At 40.1% G+C, this 17,500-nt stretch overlaps 1 protein-coding gene across 3 annotated transcripts in view; it reads left to right on the top strand.

Moving 5' to 3' along the window:
* Window positions 1-17,500, top strand: part of LOC138006678 (attractin-like protein 1) — a 57,617-nt gene that overhangs the window by 13,004 nt on the left and 27,113 nt on the right. For all 3 annotated transcript variants that reach the window (XM_068853147.1, XM_068853148.1, XM_068853146.1), the window contains exons 9-20: window positions 168-399; window positions 2,664-2,847; window positions 3,545-3,702; window positions 4,636-4,720; window positions 5,156-5,220; window positions 6,415-6,540; window positions 7,126-7,244; window positions 9,576-9,636; window positions 11,843-12,016; window positions 12,957-13,151; window positions 15,805-15,876; window positions 17,187-17,252. In XM_068853147.1, the coding sequence (XP_068709248.1) occupies window positions 168-399; window positions 2,664-2,847; window positions 3,545-3,702; window positions 4,636-4,720; window positions 5,156-5,220; window positions 6,415-6,540; window positions 7,126-7,244; window positions 9,576-9,636; window positions 11,843-12,016; window positions 12,957-13,151; window positions 15,805-15,876; window positions 17,187-17,252 (1,537 nt within the window). The remainder of the gene's footprint in view (window positions 1-167; window positions 400-2,663; window positions 2,848-3,544; window positions 3,703-4,635; window positions 4,721-5,155; window positions 5,221-6,414; window positions 6,541-7,125; window positions 7,245-9,575; window positions 9,637-11,842; window positions 12,017-12,956; window positions 13,152-15,804; window positions 15,877-17,186; window positions 17,253-17,500) is intronic.

Raw genomic sequence — 17,500 nt, 5'->3', positions numbered from 1 at the left:
GAGTCTTAAGGCCAGTACAGCTGTATCTCATAATCCAAAGGCAAGCACCCCTGGCCACTTGGCCACTCTGCCTCATGTATGTGATAAAATAAGGATGAAAATATTTACCTACTTTATTCTGACTTAGAGTAACATTATCTGTTCATATTGTCATCTTGCTTTTGCAGGCATCTTTGTACGTTTTTGGTGGTAGAGTTAATGAAAGGGCTACACATGAGCTGTGGTCATTTGACACTCAGGGACTTAATTGGTCCTTGCTTCCAGGAAAGGGCACCCAAGGGGATTCACCTGTGCCTGTAGCTGGCCACACGGCAACACTTGTGGGTTCAAAAATGATTGTCCTCTTTGGATATGGACCTCAGGGAAATTATACTAACAAAGTCCAGGAATATGACCTAGGTAAAAGATAAGTTTTAATTTGATACCCTTTGCTCAAAGTGTGATGCTTGAAATGAACAAAAGGATTAAATTCATGTACATGCACAGCTTAAAACACTGGGAGCATCTGTTCCAACAGAAAAGCAGAACTTAAGACATTATTACGTCATTTTCAGTTTTTTGTAATATATTTTGATCCTGTGTTTGTTGACTTACTTTTCGTTTCAGACAGTGATAAAATTAAAAACGAAATTGTAGCGTTGACACTGATTAAAACGCTTTTAAAAAGTAAAACGTTTCCACCACTTCGGTGACCTTCATCAGTTACATATGCAAATATGACTAACAATGGTAAAATAGGCAAGTAGACCTTTGACAAGTATGCATAACGCGTGTGCCAAAAAAATGTTCTAAAAATTATTGAGATTGAGGTACACACGTGGAAACTCAATGTGCTTGTTGATTGAGTTCTCTTCGTTATTAGAATACCTCGCTTCCAAAAATGATGAAGGTCACTGAAGTAGTACTCCCTCCTTTCCATCTGCCACACTCCTTACCCCCTTCAGAATATTATTTGATTTGATTGTTATTATACATTCACAGTTTCCAAAATAGATTATTGTAGAGTAGAGGGGGCTCCTCTTTGAAAGTTGCTAGTACAAAACGTTTTGACAGTGCCTCATACAGTACTTTTCCTAGATTGAAGAATTTCAAACACGTTGTCAGTTAAAAAAGGACTGTCTCAATTAGTTCCTTTTTCTTTCCTAGAATATTAGATCTCAGCAATATACATGTTACACTAATCATTATTTTGCTTTTTCCCCTAAAACGGCTTTATCCATCTCCTTTGATGCTTCACTATCACTTGTGGCACTTACTCTACAATGTGCAGTACTTGTACTGTACATGCAGCTTATCACAGATTATTCATCAATAAGAACTCTAACAGAGTGAAAGAGTTAACATTTTACTTTACATGTAAATGTTCTGCTCATGAAATGAGAAGAAAGCAAACGATAAGACCTGTATTTTTTTGTATCTGACCAAGGCAGAATCAATTCTGCTCTACCATTACAATGATATTACATTCTTCTTTCGTTAAAGGGGCTAGGTCACGCAGTTTTAGGCAATTTCAGCACTAATCGAATGGTCGTAGAATTAACTAAAATATCAAAATAACTGTTCAAAACTATAGAAGAACTCTAACAAAACACCGGGAAGCCAAGAAGGGACATGGATGGACAAAACTGGAGAGGATTGTAATGGATTGATTTCGGTAAATTTAATTCGGTAAACGTCATTTACATAGCTGGAAATCATTCTCAGTAGTTATGTGGCCTTGTAAATGTCATTTACATAGCTGGAAATCATTCTCAGTAGTTATGTGGCCTTGATTTTGCAAAGGAAAGACCCTTGCTCTGCTAATTTGACGTTTAGAGCTCATAATTAACAAAATTGAACAAAATTACCTAAAATAGCGTGACCTAGCCCCTTTAATAACAGAGAATTTCTGTGTTGTAAGCACTTTCCGGTCTTAACTCATTAATAGGCCTTTATCCTGAGGGGCATTACGAAACAGCGAAACGAAGCACCAAAACACCATGTATGACCCCACCATACCTGTACATTGAATACTAACCGACAAAGGTTGGAACGACGGCCTAATTGGGCCTAAAACGTTTTTGCGCCTAATTCATTGAAATTTAGATTAGGATTCAGATTAAGACTGAAATTAGGAACGATAACGTTTTAATAGGCCTAATTAGGCCTAAAACGATATTTAATCTCAAATCCAACCTTTGTCGGTTAGTATTCAATGTATGCAGGGGGGGGGGGGGGGGGTTTGGTGCTTCATCTCGCTGTTTGGGTGTCGTGCTGTTTCGTTGTTTAGTAATGTCCTATCCTGAGATTAACTTTGTCATGAGACAACCAAGTGCTTGATTGTTCTGAGGAAAAAGTTAAATTCGTGACCTACATGTAACCCCCATTGAGTCCTCTTGCGCGCTACATGTAGGACGTGGGCTCCAGTTGATGAGTGAAATCGTCTCATTTCCAGGAGTCAGTGATGGGTTAAATGTTTGTTAATGGTGAAAATATTTTTTGTTGAAAAATACTGTTGGTTAGATTAACTTTAACTCTGGCTTGGTTATTGTTGCTTTATGAAGGAAAAGTTACTGTTACAGTAGCTTTTGTACTGTAACCAAGTTCGTGGTTGTGGTTGTTAACACTTAGTTTCGTCTGAATCAGTGACTGATTTGTTTCTTGTTGTTGTTTATATTTTATAGAGACTGGTTTATGGGGTGTACATGATGTCCAGCTTAAAGATAATTTCATCAAACCAACATTTGGACACAGCAGTGCCTATGATCCTGTGACACATTTAATCTATGTCCATGGTGGATTCCTAGATGGAACTGTTGTCACCACAGTGACATCACTAACATGTTATGACCCCGTTGCCAAAACCTGGTAGGTCATTATGTGAAAGCTTTTCATTTTCTTTTTAAGTCCTTGTGAGAGCATGAATTTGAGACCCATAGTTCAAAACTCAGCAAAGAACAATGAAGTTAACACTTCTGATGTTAGTGACCAAGCCTTAAATGCTCGAGGATGAAGATGACAAATTGCTATTCATGAAACCCTCACTGCTTTTGTCATTTTGAACATGCATGTCCAATGAAGAGCTTAGTTTCTGAAGAAACTCGGCAAGGCTGTGCTCTAAGAAATGTTTTAGGTAGCCCAAAGCTCTGAAATTTTGAAATGTAGAGTTCCCAGCAACACGTTTTTGAACAAATGCAAGATTTCCTTGTCACCCAAAAGGCAAAAGTTAGTCGCCAGGGACCACAGGGTGCTGCTAGGGGACAGCCCTGGTGCCACATTTACATCAATGGGAGAAAAAAGTTTTTCAGGCCCAAAAAGCCATTTCCAAAGTGCCCCCTGCTTGTTTGATAGCCTGGTTGTTTGACTGTCAACACTGTCATGGCACCTCTGTGTCTGTTACCCATGAACTTCCTTTTGTACCACCAGTCTGATAAGAGCTACAATTGTAGGAATATTTTTTTCATTGTGTTCAAGATAAGGAAGTGGTGCATGTGGTTTTCAGAAATTAATGGTCCATGTGTTAACTGACCCTTTGCCAATATTAATTTTTCTTATTGTTCTTTAGGCAATCACTCAGAAACAGTAGTGTCCCCCGTTTCCTTCACACTGCAGTGTTTCTGGATGGAATAATGCTGGTGTTTGGCGGAAACTCCCACAATGGCACATTGGTGAGCCCCACAAACCTATCATGCTTCTCCATGGACTTTGTGGCTTATGACCCTAGTAAGTAAAAATTCTGTGAGTTAAAAGAGGCTCAAACCAGTCTCAACAGCTTCAACAAACTGAACCATTTGGGAGGGTTGAATCTACCCAACTGTTTCGTGTAACGGCAAAATGTTAATTGTACATTCTACCTTATGGAATACCAATAGTAATTGCTTAACAAAACACGCTTATTGATGTGATGTGGTAGGTTACCATGGCAACAAACGAGCCATTTAAAAAGGCCTATTTGTCTTTAAATGCTTTTGTCTGAAAAACAGATTTGGTGGCCCACAATTTTTATTTCTGGAAAGTGACTAATGGTAGCAGACCAAACTCTTGGCAAATTTAAATTAAAAAAGTAATTCTCTGCAGTGAATTCATAGGCACCTTTACAATGGGAAAATCTGAAGGTGGCTCTGGCTAGTCACTTTCCAGAAATAAAGATTGGGGGTCTCCCAGTTCGTTTTTAAGATTGCAAGTGTTTAAAGGCAAAATATAGGGCGTTTTTAGACGGCTCTTTTGTTGCCATGGTGACCTGTTACGTCACACCAACTAGCGCATCTTCTTAAGAAATCATTACTGTTTCATTTGGTAATGTAAAGTTGCTGTTTTCTTAATTAAACATCAATTGTCGTATAGTTCATCCTTCTGATAGGACATTACAGTACCTCCAAATTGTTGAAACTGCAGAGAGTCACATTTATGTAGCAAAGCAAACGTGACATGACCATGGTGATTAATAATGATTAAAGTGCTGCATGCAAGGATGTCATAATGATCTTCTCATGGAGTGGGTGGGGAGAGGGGAGGAGGGGTTGAGAGCAAGTGCAATCCTGAATGGGGGTCTCCTTGCAATTTCAGTTTAATCACTGTGTCCTTTGGTTTTAAGCTTGTTACGGTCTACTTCATTGACAATGAGGTTATTTGTATTAACTGCCATTTATTTTTTAGCTTGTGACGAGTGGAAAAGGTTATCATTACCGAAAAGTATTACGTCTGTTGGAAGATATGGCCACACAGCAGTTGTCTTCAACAGGTAATTTGTCGTTAAATGCACACAACATTCTGTGAGCATCAAGTTCTTTGTACAGTGGTGTGAGTGTATGTTGTGGATAAATGTATCTTCTGTTGAAGGCAATTGACCAATTGATTATTTGGCGATAAAACACCATCACAGACTTACACAAACTATGTGGGCAAACAGAATTTTCTCGGTTAATACATGTAGATAAACTGTACATGTAGGTTCTACTGCATGTCAAACTAAAAACCCTTAATTCAGAGAGGACAGCATTAATCCTGGATTGAGTGAAATTTATAGAATCGAACATTGCTTGGTACAAGTCAGCCGTAAAGGCCAATAAATAATTGTTGTCATTACTTTTTAACCCTAGTAGAACAGCAAATACGTCTTCTGCGACTTTGGTCCTTTTAATTGCAATAATAATTATTATTGTGTTCCTTCCATCAGAACTATGTTTGTGTATGGAGGATTTCAAGGTGTTTTCCTCAATGATGTCTTGTCATTCACACCTGGTAAGTATGAGTAAAGTGTTTCAACTGGGTGAATAGTAGCATGATGAAGGTAGAGTAGTACATTGAGGTTACACAATAAAAGAAAAAAAGGGGCTTCGCGATCATTTTCATGCATAATTTCCATCTTTGCCTTAATTTTGACGACTAGGAACTACTTGATAATGAAACATCAATTTGATAGTTTCATTAGCAAGAGCAGGCTCAACGGGTTTGATCCTTGGGCTCTGCGTTATGTGGGTGGAGTTTGTTGGTTCTTTACTGTGCTCCAAGAGGTTTTTCTCTGGGTTCTCTAATTTTCCTCACTCAAAAGAAAAACATATTATTTTTGATCTGCTTTGATTTGATTTTGTTGAACTGAGAGTTTACTCAGTTAGAGCAGTTGGTGAAAGTAATTACACGATTGCAATTGCTGTGCTTGATGATTGGTTTAAATATCTCGCGCCAGTTTATCCACCAATGAGGAAATGTCAAAATAATTACGTATTTGTTATTCGAAACTCAATTGAAAACCGCTCTGTAGCACCTGTTCAAAGTAATTGATAAAAGCTTAATTTAAACTTCAATAAGGTTGTCGTCATTGTCATCATCATTCATTATTGTTGATTGAAGTTTTTTATGAAGTTAAATGGAATTTATTTAACAACTAGGAGCGACTGCGGCCAATTGTTGTCAGTGGTTTTGTTCTATTTGTGCATGCGTCGGAATCCTCATTCTTTGGGTTGTAGAACCTATTTATTGGTGTGGCGGGAAGAAAGGAGCATTTAGCAGTTTTTTTTCCCTCCCTTCCCCCCCCCTCTACTTTCCACCGTTCAGTTTGGCAGGTGCCTGTCTTCTCAGGGGGCGTGGGGGCTCATCGCTGGTTTGTCAGGTTTTGCCAGCTATCGGTGCAGTCTCCATCTTGGAGCTGGCTGCCAACAGTGGAAGGTCCAGGATGTCCCAAGCATCCAACCTCCACTTAGCGACGCAGCTGGTATTATGCCTACAACCAAGGATGGGGGTTAAATTGGTTTTCTGAGGTGACATGATAAATTCCTGTGCTAGGGCTTGGTGCACGTTTCTTGCTGTGCGTCGTGCGTGGGTCATTTAATCGCCCGTGTTTTCTGTGATTGGCTAAAGCAATTATTCCTAAATGGTTTTGGTTTATGACAGTTAATTGAAAACCTCTCTAAGATGTATTTGATATTATATTTGAAGGTCCATGTGCTCTAATGAAAGATAAGTCTGCCTGTGAAATGCACTCTAACTCATCTGACTGCACGTGGAATGTCGCGACTTTAACGTGCGTTGGTCCAGAACGTTGTGTGAAACCTCAAATCAAAGGTAAGAGTTAAGGAGGCTCCCCAGAGTTTTAGGGCCGCGCGCAAGCTAGGCACTAGTATGGCACGTGTGACGTCTGCATCATTTGCACCCTCGCTCCCCGCGGGCGCAAATGATGCTACTCGGGCCACAAATAGACTATATGCCCTCCAAAAGTCATGTGATCGTCTTATTATTTCGGTACCCATATTGGTAAGTCTCTACAGGGAAAAATTTAGGAGAAATTAATTAGGTGTCCTTTTGTAACTCGCGTCCTGTAGTGAGGGTATTCGCAAATACAAAAGGGAGCCACCTTAAGATAAGCTAGTGAGAGAGATGTAGGGGATTAATGTTTCATTTGTCTGACATTGAACGTCATAGACTCTCATTGACTCTCGCACGTCTTCCTTGAAAAGGCCTAGCCATTACACACGTGGAGTTTCATAACGCTCTTTTTTCCAAACCAAAATGTTATGGCTGCCACTCAGCAAAGGTAGTCTTTTGCCTTGCAGCAAAAACAAAATCAAATCGGCGAACTCAGCCATGTCAAGAAATACAAACGGTTGAGGGTTGAGTTTGTTTTTTTTTTTTCTCGCGTATATTTTTTAGATGAAGACAAGTGCCGTGAACTTGATCAGAGCTGCCGGAGATGTTTGTCTGGTGTGCATGGCTGTTCGTGGTGCGAAAGCGAACGAAAATGTGTGAAGGGAAACTGCCCTGATGGACAGGTACACGCCGCAACTTATGAAAGTAGTAATACTGTACATGTAGTGGAATTCGTGCCCAACCACTATGAGCGCCAACCTCGTTCCCAGGGTCTCTGTCGAATGAAGACCCTGGAAACGAGGTTGTATGAACGCTAGCATCTGGACACTTCGTACCCTAAGCAGGCAACGTCAACCAAAACTTCTCTTAAAATAAACATTTAAACGATCGTAATTTTCTTGAGATTTTCCTTTCCACACGAGCGAGTAAATTGAAGTTTCAATCGCCTCGTCTCTTCCGAGAGATACTGCTGAACGAAGATTTGTCCTAAAGACTACAGTTACGTTTCGGTTGTGACTTGAATGGATACTACGCTACAGTCAGGTGTGACGCTTAATGACAACTACATCACATTGCGTTAGGTTGGCGAGGTGAAGATACTGTGTGTGTATAAAATGTTACCCTCGAAGAGAATTAGTAAGTAAACAATCTCGAACGAGTGCCGAGGCTTAAGGACGTTCGCGCTAATTGTTTGTGCGCAACGTAACGGCGCCGGTAACGCGACTGTAATATGTCACGCATTACTTCGAGCATTAGTGAAGTTGAGGTTTGAAAACCTTTGCAGAAACCGTGGACGATAAGTCTTGCACAGCGTTGGATAAGAGAAGATCGTGATCAGTCAAAATTGATTAAAAATATTTGGGAAAGTCAAGTAGACTACTGCATGGCTGATGTTCGCGTTGTTTTTATCAGTCGTGCACTAGTCTACTTGACTTTCATAAATATTATTCAAGCATTAGTTAAAATAACATGGCGACAAAAACGCCGGGGAAAAAATTCCAGGCCGGCAAAAGAATGGCACATTTATTTCCGAATCATCATGAAACGTTGAAGAAAAGTGAGCGGGAGGATGGAAAAGCTCTGGAAAAGGTAGCTGCTGATCGAGTACGTAGTGGCTAAAAGTTTGGAAAACTTGAGGACGAACCGTTGCATAAATTTAATGGGGCTGTTTCTTTTTTAATGTTTTTATTACTCTACGAACTTAAGTTCAAAACGAATGTATGTTTTGAAGTTCTTTCTCTTTACTTTCGTGAAAATATAGCAGTATTTTCGTCCTTGTCGGCTTGAATAGTGCGGACCTGCGTGGAAAAAACCAGCGATTAAATTTCACAAAAACCACACTCCAGAAGATGAGCATGACGGCAATGGAGAAATATTATACAAAACACTAACCAAATGAAGATGGCGACTGCTTAAAACTTCGTTGCTGTGCTCGAGAAAGCTTTGTTTTGGGGTAAAAACCTTTCATCCCTTCAACGATCGATCCTCTCCTGGGTTCCAGTCCTTCCCCGACAGGTCACGCAAAAACGTGACAAACGAAGTTTTCCAAGAGCTTCGTAAAATCACATCGATTTTACTCCCTTGGATCATCGGTGACCCCTATTTTTTTAATCATGAATCACTTACCCTACTTACTATTTACAAAATATGATAAAATGAAAAAAATCTCACCGTAAGAAGTTGTCTTTTTTTTTAATTTTCTTTCCTCGTGCCATCGAATTCCGGTAGTGGTTGCAACCGATAGAGGTTACGAAAACGCTCGTCCAGGATGAACTCTACTGTTTACGACATCCCTAGCGGCATGAAATTATCTTAAAATCCCACCCCTAAAAACTTATGCACGGAAACCTTCACTCTAACAGTTTATTTTAAGGATTTTCGATGGATGAGCAGATGAGGCTACCTTTCGTTATTATGACAGATTTATCGAAATTAAGGCATTTTTCCACTGCCATTTTCTCCGAAACAAAGTCGGTGACCCCCAATTTTTTTTTTATTTTTGGAGTAAGTACTTTATGACCTAACTCTAGGCGAGAAATGAAGAAAAATCTCACCGTAGGAAGATTTTGGCGCGAACGTCCTTAAATAGTACTTAACACTACAAACGATACTACTTGGGGTGCATGGAATGACCGGTTTTTGTCTCCTTGTTTGGCCCTGAAGTTATAAGTTGTGTTGTGCATTTGTCATAAAGTGTCACACCTGACAATGGCATATCCATTTTAGTCACAACCGTAACGTTTCCCCAAAACAATTAGGTGTTCTACGCATACACCCATGCTCAAAAACCGCTGATGCACGTAAGGAATTCCACCTTTCTTGTTGATTAGTTCTGCCATATTAAGTCGATTTCATGCTTGGTAAAAACAAGTTAGAATGATATCAAGACGACATCGAAACGTTTTCGCTTAACATTCAAGATTTCTCGTAGTGCAAAAATTTACGTGTACTCCTTACTCTAAAACCAACATTGCAAATGCTCACAACTGATTTCTTTCTTTCCATTTCTGCAGGCAAAGGTGGATTCTTCTGACAAATGCTCCGGGAAGGTGGACGGATCCTTGACCTGTCAAGGTACGTGTACCATAATCGTATTTGGAGTTTGCCCTTACAGTGTTTTTTTTTTGTACCAGAGGGAACTTCAACTGTTACTAAAAGTAACTCTTTTGCCATTAAATTAGTTCGAAAAATTTCGGGAATATTTTTTTTGATCAGGATAAAAAGTGAATTTTAGATTCTCTACTTTCTTAAATCCCATAATACACCTCTTTTACCCCCAAACATTTATATAGGCGTTGGCTTCGATTTCTCTTCGGACATGTTAATGTCCCAAGAGAAACTGAAACAATGATTAAGCAAAATTTTGGGGGTAAACAAGATGTGTTATGGAATTTGAGAAAGTAGAAATTCCCTCTTTTTCACTTTGATGTTTTCCGAGCGCCGCCATCTTGAATAGCTGTGACGTGTCACGGTTGCCTGATTGTCCTCTTACTAAAAACTCATTGTAACACTGGCCATGGGAACACGTCACAATTATTCAAGATGGCGGCCCCAAGGAAAAAGGTTATGACTAGAATGGATACTCCAAAATAATTATAGTGAGACACTTCGTGGCATATACACAGTTGTAACATTTGGCTACGTTACGTGGCAATACCTAACAACCTCAGTATTAACCCACTTTGGCAGATAAACAAGACTCTGTTTAGGAAGAGAATAACTGCTGGGTTAGGCACTGACCTCTACTCTAATGATTAGGTCTAAGCGCCGACTCGAAATGGTTAGCTTTTTTTTTTAAACTTAGTAAAACTTTAGTGAGATCGTTTGGTACTTTATATACAGAAAACTAAGTGTCTCATCTTATTTTGGAGTATCCATTCTGGTCACCACCAAAGGAAAAAAAGGTCACCCAATTTTTTCCGGATTAAAAATGAACATTGTTTTCTATGGTTTAAAGTTAATTTTTCTTTGGACTGGAGGTTCCCTTTAACTTTGGCCAGCTCTGCTTTGTATTTCACTCAATAGATGACCAATTCCAGACCCAGAAAAGACAGCCATTTAAACTAGCATTGCTGTAAAACGAAATCTTAATAGCAATTTAAAAGCTTACAGGACCATTTCCACACGCGTGAGAACTGTACTCGAACAAACGATTTCTGGGCGGTTATTTTTTATACTTGCAGCAGTATTACTCCATATGGATTGGACGAAAGCATTGCAGTGTTATCCTAAATAGTCCACTTTCGATTTATTAAAATTCAGTCCTAAACAAAAGGTATCATCTTGAGGCTTCGGGGAATAAAAGTGAGGATTTGTATGAGTTTATTCCCCAGAGCCTCGAGGTGATGCTTTTTGCTTAGGACTGAATTTTAATATATCGAAAGTGGGCTATTGTTCTCTCTTGTGCGCCCCAGCCAAGTAACTATGGCAACCACGCGCGTGCTGTGAAGAGCGGCAAAATTAAAACAATCATGGCCGGCATCCGTTTTGCTACATGTAGATGATAGCTGATAGCTTAAGCAAGTGTATCTGGATAAGAGTTTTCATTGCCGATTGAATTTTTCGGGCTTTCCTTTCGTTGCTGCCCAAGTATTTTTTTTGTTTTATTTATTACCTCACATAAGTAGATGTCACAGAATAAAGTATAGGTTCTCTGGAGACACGTAATAACAATGCTGCAATGTACAATTGCTGGTGGACGAACAAAAGGAGCCAATGAGAGACCTTTTGTTTTCGTCCACCAACATGGCGACGATGACGTAACGTGAAAACCACCTATTGTGCACTCTTGAGGAAGGGCAAGATATAGTTACCCAATAATTTGCCCTCAGTCCTAAATTTAATTCCTGCCAACTACAAATATATAGCTAAAATACCTACATAATTAAAATAAAGTGACAATAATGTGTTCTTAGTTGAAAGTTTCAATACTGAGCAAAGTAATGTTGCCGAATTGTTCTTTTAAAACCTTCTTTGTTTGGGAGATTCCGAATCGAAATCAAATCATTCCAAAAATAACTCCCCATCACAAATGGGCAAAATTTCCTAATATTTATTCTATCAGTGCTGATGGAAAGGTGTTGAAGAGGTACACTTCTAGTTGAATAATTATGTTGCTCGGACATATTATATATTAGAGAGGATAAAGTTTGATGGGTTATCATCACAAATATGGTCATTAAAGAGTAAACAGGTACGTAGCTTTACTATATCCGGGAATTTAAGAAAACCAAGGTTGATATAGCGTGGACTATATGATTGGAGTTTCATTCCTCATTAGGAACTGAATGTGAGAATTTTGGATGCTTCAAGCGGAGTTCATGTGAAGACTGCGTCAGTACACAAAGTTGCATGTGGTGTGAGTCGCAGAAGCAGTGTGTCATAAGCAATGCTTATCCTGTGAGTTTTCCTTACGGACAGTGCCGTGGTTGGGTCCAAGGAATGACGTGCTCAGGTTAGGGCTTGTCACTAAAAACTCGTTAAGGCTGTTAGTGCATTGGCACATTTCCCTGTGAACAAGACATTACACAACGAGGAGGGCGGCAGCGTTTGTAATACGGTTCTTTAGGCACGCGACGTTCTTGAGCCACGGACGGATACCGGAAGTGAGCATTGTATCAAGACAAGCTAACAAGGAAAACAGCTCACTTCCGTTTGCTGTCCGTAGCGCAGAAACGTGGCATGTTTAATAACGTCAGTTGTTCGCCTTGGAATCGGTTTGCGATTTTCCATCGAAAGGTAAATTTGGTTGAGCACCGGCCGGGAGGTCGTGAGTTCAACTCCGGCCGGACCAACACTCAGGGTCTTTAAATAACTGAGGAGAAAGTGCTGCCTTTGTAATTACATCTGCAAATGGTTAGACTCTCTAGTCTTCTCGGATAAGGACGATAAGCCGGAGGTCCCGTCTCACAACCCTTCTATGTTCATAATCCTGTGGGACGTAAAAGAACCCGCACACTTGTCGCAAAGAGTAGGGTATGTAGTTCCCGGTGTTGTGGTGTCTTCTGTGGTGTATCATGGTTGGGAGGGTAAATGCTCGGAGATATTAGCTACACCAAGCTACTCTAAGAATCCGAGGGTAAATAAAGATGTATGATATGATATGATATGATATGATATGATATGAACCAGCTATGGAAAAAAGAATCTGCTAAAACCTGCGTTAAGTTTTGAGGGGACAAAATACCGCAAAATGATGGAATAATGCGCACTGGTGCTACTAGCTGGCGTCGCTGTCGTCGTCGTTGCATAAGCGTCCCATTGTGTTGCAGAGGACGACAAAACGCAGGTGGCCTCTTTTAAAAATTAGCTGGTCATTAGGTGCTCCAACTTTCCTTTTCTATCATCATTTTTAAAATCTATTTTTTGAATTTTGTTTTTGTGTACTCGTAAAGATGTGCGATGTTCCGAAAGGAAGACATGTGACGATTGCCACACCCTCCCTGGGTGCGGATGGTGTGATGATGGATCAGGAACCGGCTTGGGGAATTGCAGCGAGGGGGGAGATGATGGCCCTTTCGCCAACAGCTCAGGAAATGCTTTAGGTTACCAGTGTCCAAGCGATCGGTGGTACTTCGTTGAGTGCCCAGGTAAACTTAGTACAGAGATTTAGTTTCGCATTTACGGCGAACGTCAAGCTGAAAGTTACAGTGCACCTGACCTCAAAGTATTTTCTTTTGAAAAAGTGAAATGTTTAACATATATTTTTCCTTTGATTCTAACCTAACCTAACCGTAGTTTATGACGTCATCCAAGGAATAGACCCATGCATCTCACAGCCTCGGCCATGGGACAAACGATTGCCAGCATCTTTCTCTTACATACCTTATGAGGCACATTAAAAGTAAAATATTGAGAAGCAGTGATTAGGTGAACTTTAAAGGAGCACTGTCATGCTAACTTTGCTGGTTTTAGCTCAAAAGTGAGTTTATCCTCGGTGTAAAAACCTGCGAAACTCACGGATGACGTAACACAAAGGAAAGCAAAAGAGCAAGAAAACATCAAACAATAACCTAACTCTACCACGAGCTAACAAAACGAAGAAAAACTTTCGCAGGTTTTTACAACGAGGTAAACCCCAAAACGGGGTAAAAATCGTAATTAGTACTTTATCTCACACGCACAACATTCCTGACAACCCACTAACACGATATGAAATATAGTTTATGGCACAAGGGCTATTCGTAGTTAATTTTTAGCGACTGTCTGCAAACACCGTCTCCAAACATAAAAAAAAAAAATGCTGGCCAGTTTTTTCACGTTTCAATCCATTTCCATCCTCTCCGTCCTTGGCTGCAAACAACAAAGAATAGCTTCAGTCCACTTCAATGGTTATTGGCAACAAAAGTACAGCATTATTTTTTGGTCGTCATTGATGCAAAGACGTCTTTTGGCTTTTGAAGTTTGACTAAAATAGCGTGACACTACCCCTTAACCTTAGGCCAATCAAAATAAAGTTGTTTGATAGGGCTCATTTTTTGCCTAGTAGTTGCAAATATCTAGCAACTCCCCCCTCCCAAAAAAAAGAAAAGTTACAATAAGAGGGTTTTCGGGCTTTTATAACCAACAGTAAGCTGCCTTTTGCCGTTTCACTTAAGCGGGACTGTATGATTTGCTGAACCTTTCAAACCGGGGGAAGGGGGGACTTCGCATATAAAGGGGTGGGGATGCTCGTCGGAAATATTGAATTAAACCCTTAAGGGAGACCAATCTGGGTGTGGCCCAGGCTTTTTTGACCCCGAAAGGAGACCATGCATATATAGTGATTTTTTTACCCTTGCGTCCTGCGTCTCTGATGCATAAAAATCCTACAAGACGCAAAATAATACGTGGCATGCGTCCTACAGGACGCAACAAACGCGAACTTGACACGACCGATCGAAGAATGCCTTGTTTCTTTAATTAATTTTAGAGTATATAACGCAAGTTTCTCGGAAAAAATCGGTTGGCTCTACTTGGGTGCAAAGCTTGTCGAAGCCTAGCATTTATGATTATGGCAAAATAAAGCTCAGAAAAAAAAAACCCAAATATAGTATATGTTGACAGTGGCAGTACAGAGAAGAAAAAAAAGAAAATTTATCCCTGGTTGGCTAAAAAGATACGGATGCCACACGAGCGAGGCTAAGGGGTCATTTTGTATTGAATTGATCCTTAAGCCTCTTTTGCATGTAGTTTTAAACAAGAGAAAATGTGCCTGTTGGCCCAACTCCAATAAGGACCACTGCGATGTTTGCTCAAAGTTCAACAAGAAGAACGCGCTCAACAGCCTTGAATAAGTGGAAAAATAAGAAAGTTCTTCGCGTTTATGAGCTGAATTATAAACCAACTTCTTAAGCCTCGGAGTCAACTTTGCAAACTTTATAAAACTTCAAAAGTGAAGCTGTTTTATTATACTGAACGTCTGTATTGTGAAAGTGATCGTTTTCAATTAAATAAACAAAACTATTAGCGGTTCACGTTTCCGGTAAAATGTAGGTATCTTGGTGGTACTTACTTAACTACAAACTGTGCTATGTTACTGGCTTTGTATTATTTTAAAGAGATTGACCACATTTGTGAAGGCACCCATTGGTTTTGGTCTGGGACTCATTACTTTTCATGGGGTGAGTCCCAGGGACTCATTTTGACCATTTTCTAACGAAATCGCTGTATATATATATAAATATTTATTTTTAGTTTTCTTCGCGCGCAATCTTAATTTTTAAAGGAGACCTTCACGGCTACACATGATGGCGTTTTGCCCGGTACAGTTTAAGTGAGATTTACACCCCTAAGCGAGACGACGAGCATCCCTACACTTTTCATATGGGAGTTCCTAACCCCCGGGCCTTTGAAATCTCTTAGCAGTATTGCGTGACTTGTGAGATGGAGGGTAAACCCATGCCGGGCCTTACTTGAAGACAAAGCTGTGAAAACCTCCCTGTAACAAAAAAAAGTCGGAAACCTTTAGTCTATTCTTCAGTTGTCGCTTCGAAAGACAGGTGACCGATCGTAGAAAACACGTCGTACGACAACGGTGCAATAGTGAACCCGGCACACTGGAAGAAATCTCTCACCGGAGCAATGTTGAATTGAAACAGCCCAATTACAACTAACTTGTGATACATTGCTATTCGACCTCATCGCCGGGCAAGAACTGTGCTGTCGAATTGATCATCTCCATGGTCCCTTCACAGTCAATAGCTACTAACTATTTTCGCGTCGCTGAAATCGGGTGGCTGAACTTTCACATCTTCTTTGCAGCTTGTCAATGCAATGGACACAGCATGTGTATCAACGGGAATATCTGTGAAAAGTGCAAACACCAAACTGCTGGTAAGACAAGGACCTTTTTTATTTACTTTGGTCCCCTCTTCTGATGGATTAGAAGCTGGCGTTCGTATTCTTGGCAGAGATGTTCTTGCCTTTTGTATGGGTTCACATCGGATCACATCTATTGACGTAACCGTAACATTAACGATAGTATATTGCCACAGTAACACATTTTTTTGGGTTACTCCACAAAGAGCTGTAGGGAGGCTTAGGGAGGCACGTCCTTTAAAATTATAAGAGCAGACCTAAAGTAATCAGCAGGAAAGAACGAGACGTCATCCAATGCACATTTTTAGGGAAATTACAGGCAGGAACGAAGCAAAAATAGCGATTATTATTATATGGTTCGTTGGCGATATAACAGACTCTGATTGGCTAATAGCTAGGTCATTTTTAACTTCTTACTAACCGAGCGCGAGGGCCGTACTGGGGAATATTGGCCCGAGGTCGTGGCAGTACGGACCGAGCGTAGCGAGGTCCGTGCAAAAACGGCCGAGGGCCAATATTCCCCAGTACGGCTCGAGCTAGCTCGGTTAGTAAGTAGTTTATTATATGGCTTTTTAATTACCTTTTGAATTGTTTTTGCAAGCCCGTAATCGGCCCGTGGGCATTACGGGAGAATAGTGCACTACAAAATTCAGTCACAATTAGCCAATCAGAGCGCGCGTTATATCGGCTACAAACACAAGCCATATAATAATCTATCGTAATATCCACTGGTCGATTATATTTGCTAGTACAAAACAAAACTTAAGGTAATTATAACACCAAATTGGCCTTTTTTTGCTTTCATTGACGCTTGTTTGGCAGTTGGTTTTTGAGACACGAAATTTACCTTACCAAATTGTAATCGGTTGTCACGAAAATGAATATAATTTTGACGGAATACGCGTTAGTGCGTTTCAAACAAAAGAATTCACAATTATGGTAATGTAATGAATTTATGTAGCGCATTTTCTATTGACATATTCAAATGCACTTTACATATATAATACGTAGGGACATTTTGCTCGTTGCACATATTTTTCCGATCCCCGAAGGGCTCGGAAAAATACTACGCAACTCGCAAAATATCCGCGCGTATTATATGTTAAACCATTCAATAAGGTGTATTAACCGCATGTGCTTAAATGTGCATATTCACAGTTACGAGAGCAAATACTGAAATTTCTCTAGAGGTTGAAACTGACGGATAGTTTCTTGTCCACCTTATAAAGTTATCGGGCCTTTGAACACCTGGGGCCTGGGGCCTAGTTGAACACCGCGGTATCTGTTAAACTTAAGGCGTTGATATCTTTGATATCTTTTTTCAGGACCCCATTGTGAGGTTTGTTCACCGGGTCACTATGGAAACGCGAAGAATGGCGGGACTTGTAAAGGTACTTTCTACTGGTTTCCATGGCCCTGTTTGGCTTTGGATACATCCTGGCCGTTACATGAAGGAAAATTCGGCACCTCTAGCTCCCTTTTGCGGAGATTTGCGGAGAGAAACTGGATTGGATTTTAAAAATGTCAGAAATCACAGAATGTAGTTCATTTTCGACCATGAACAGTCTTTCTGGGCTTAGTACTTAAACATTATCATGGATTTGAGTTTGGTTAGGCTTCAGTCATTGAAGAGAAAACA

This window comes from Montipora foliosa, chromosome 6 (genome assembly GCF_036669935.1).
Source record: "Montipora foliosa isolate CH-2021 chromosome 6, ASM3666993v2, whole genome shotgun sequence".
Taxonomy (NCBI): Eukaryota; Metazoa; Cnidaria; class Anthozoa; order Scleractinia; family Acroporidae; genus Montipora; species Montipora foliosa.
Note: the sequence above shows the minus strand (reverse complement) of the source record. Positions and strands in the feature narration are given on the sequence as shown.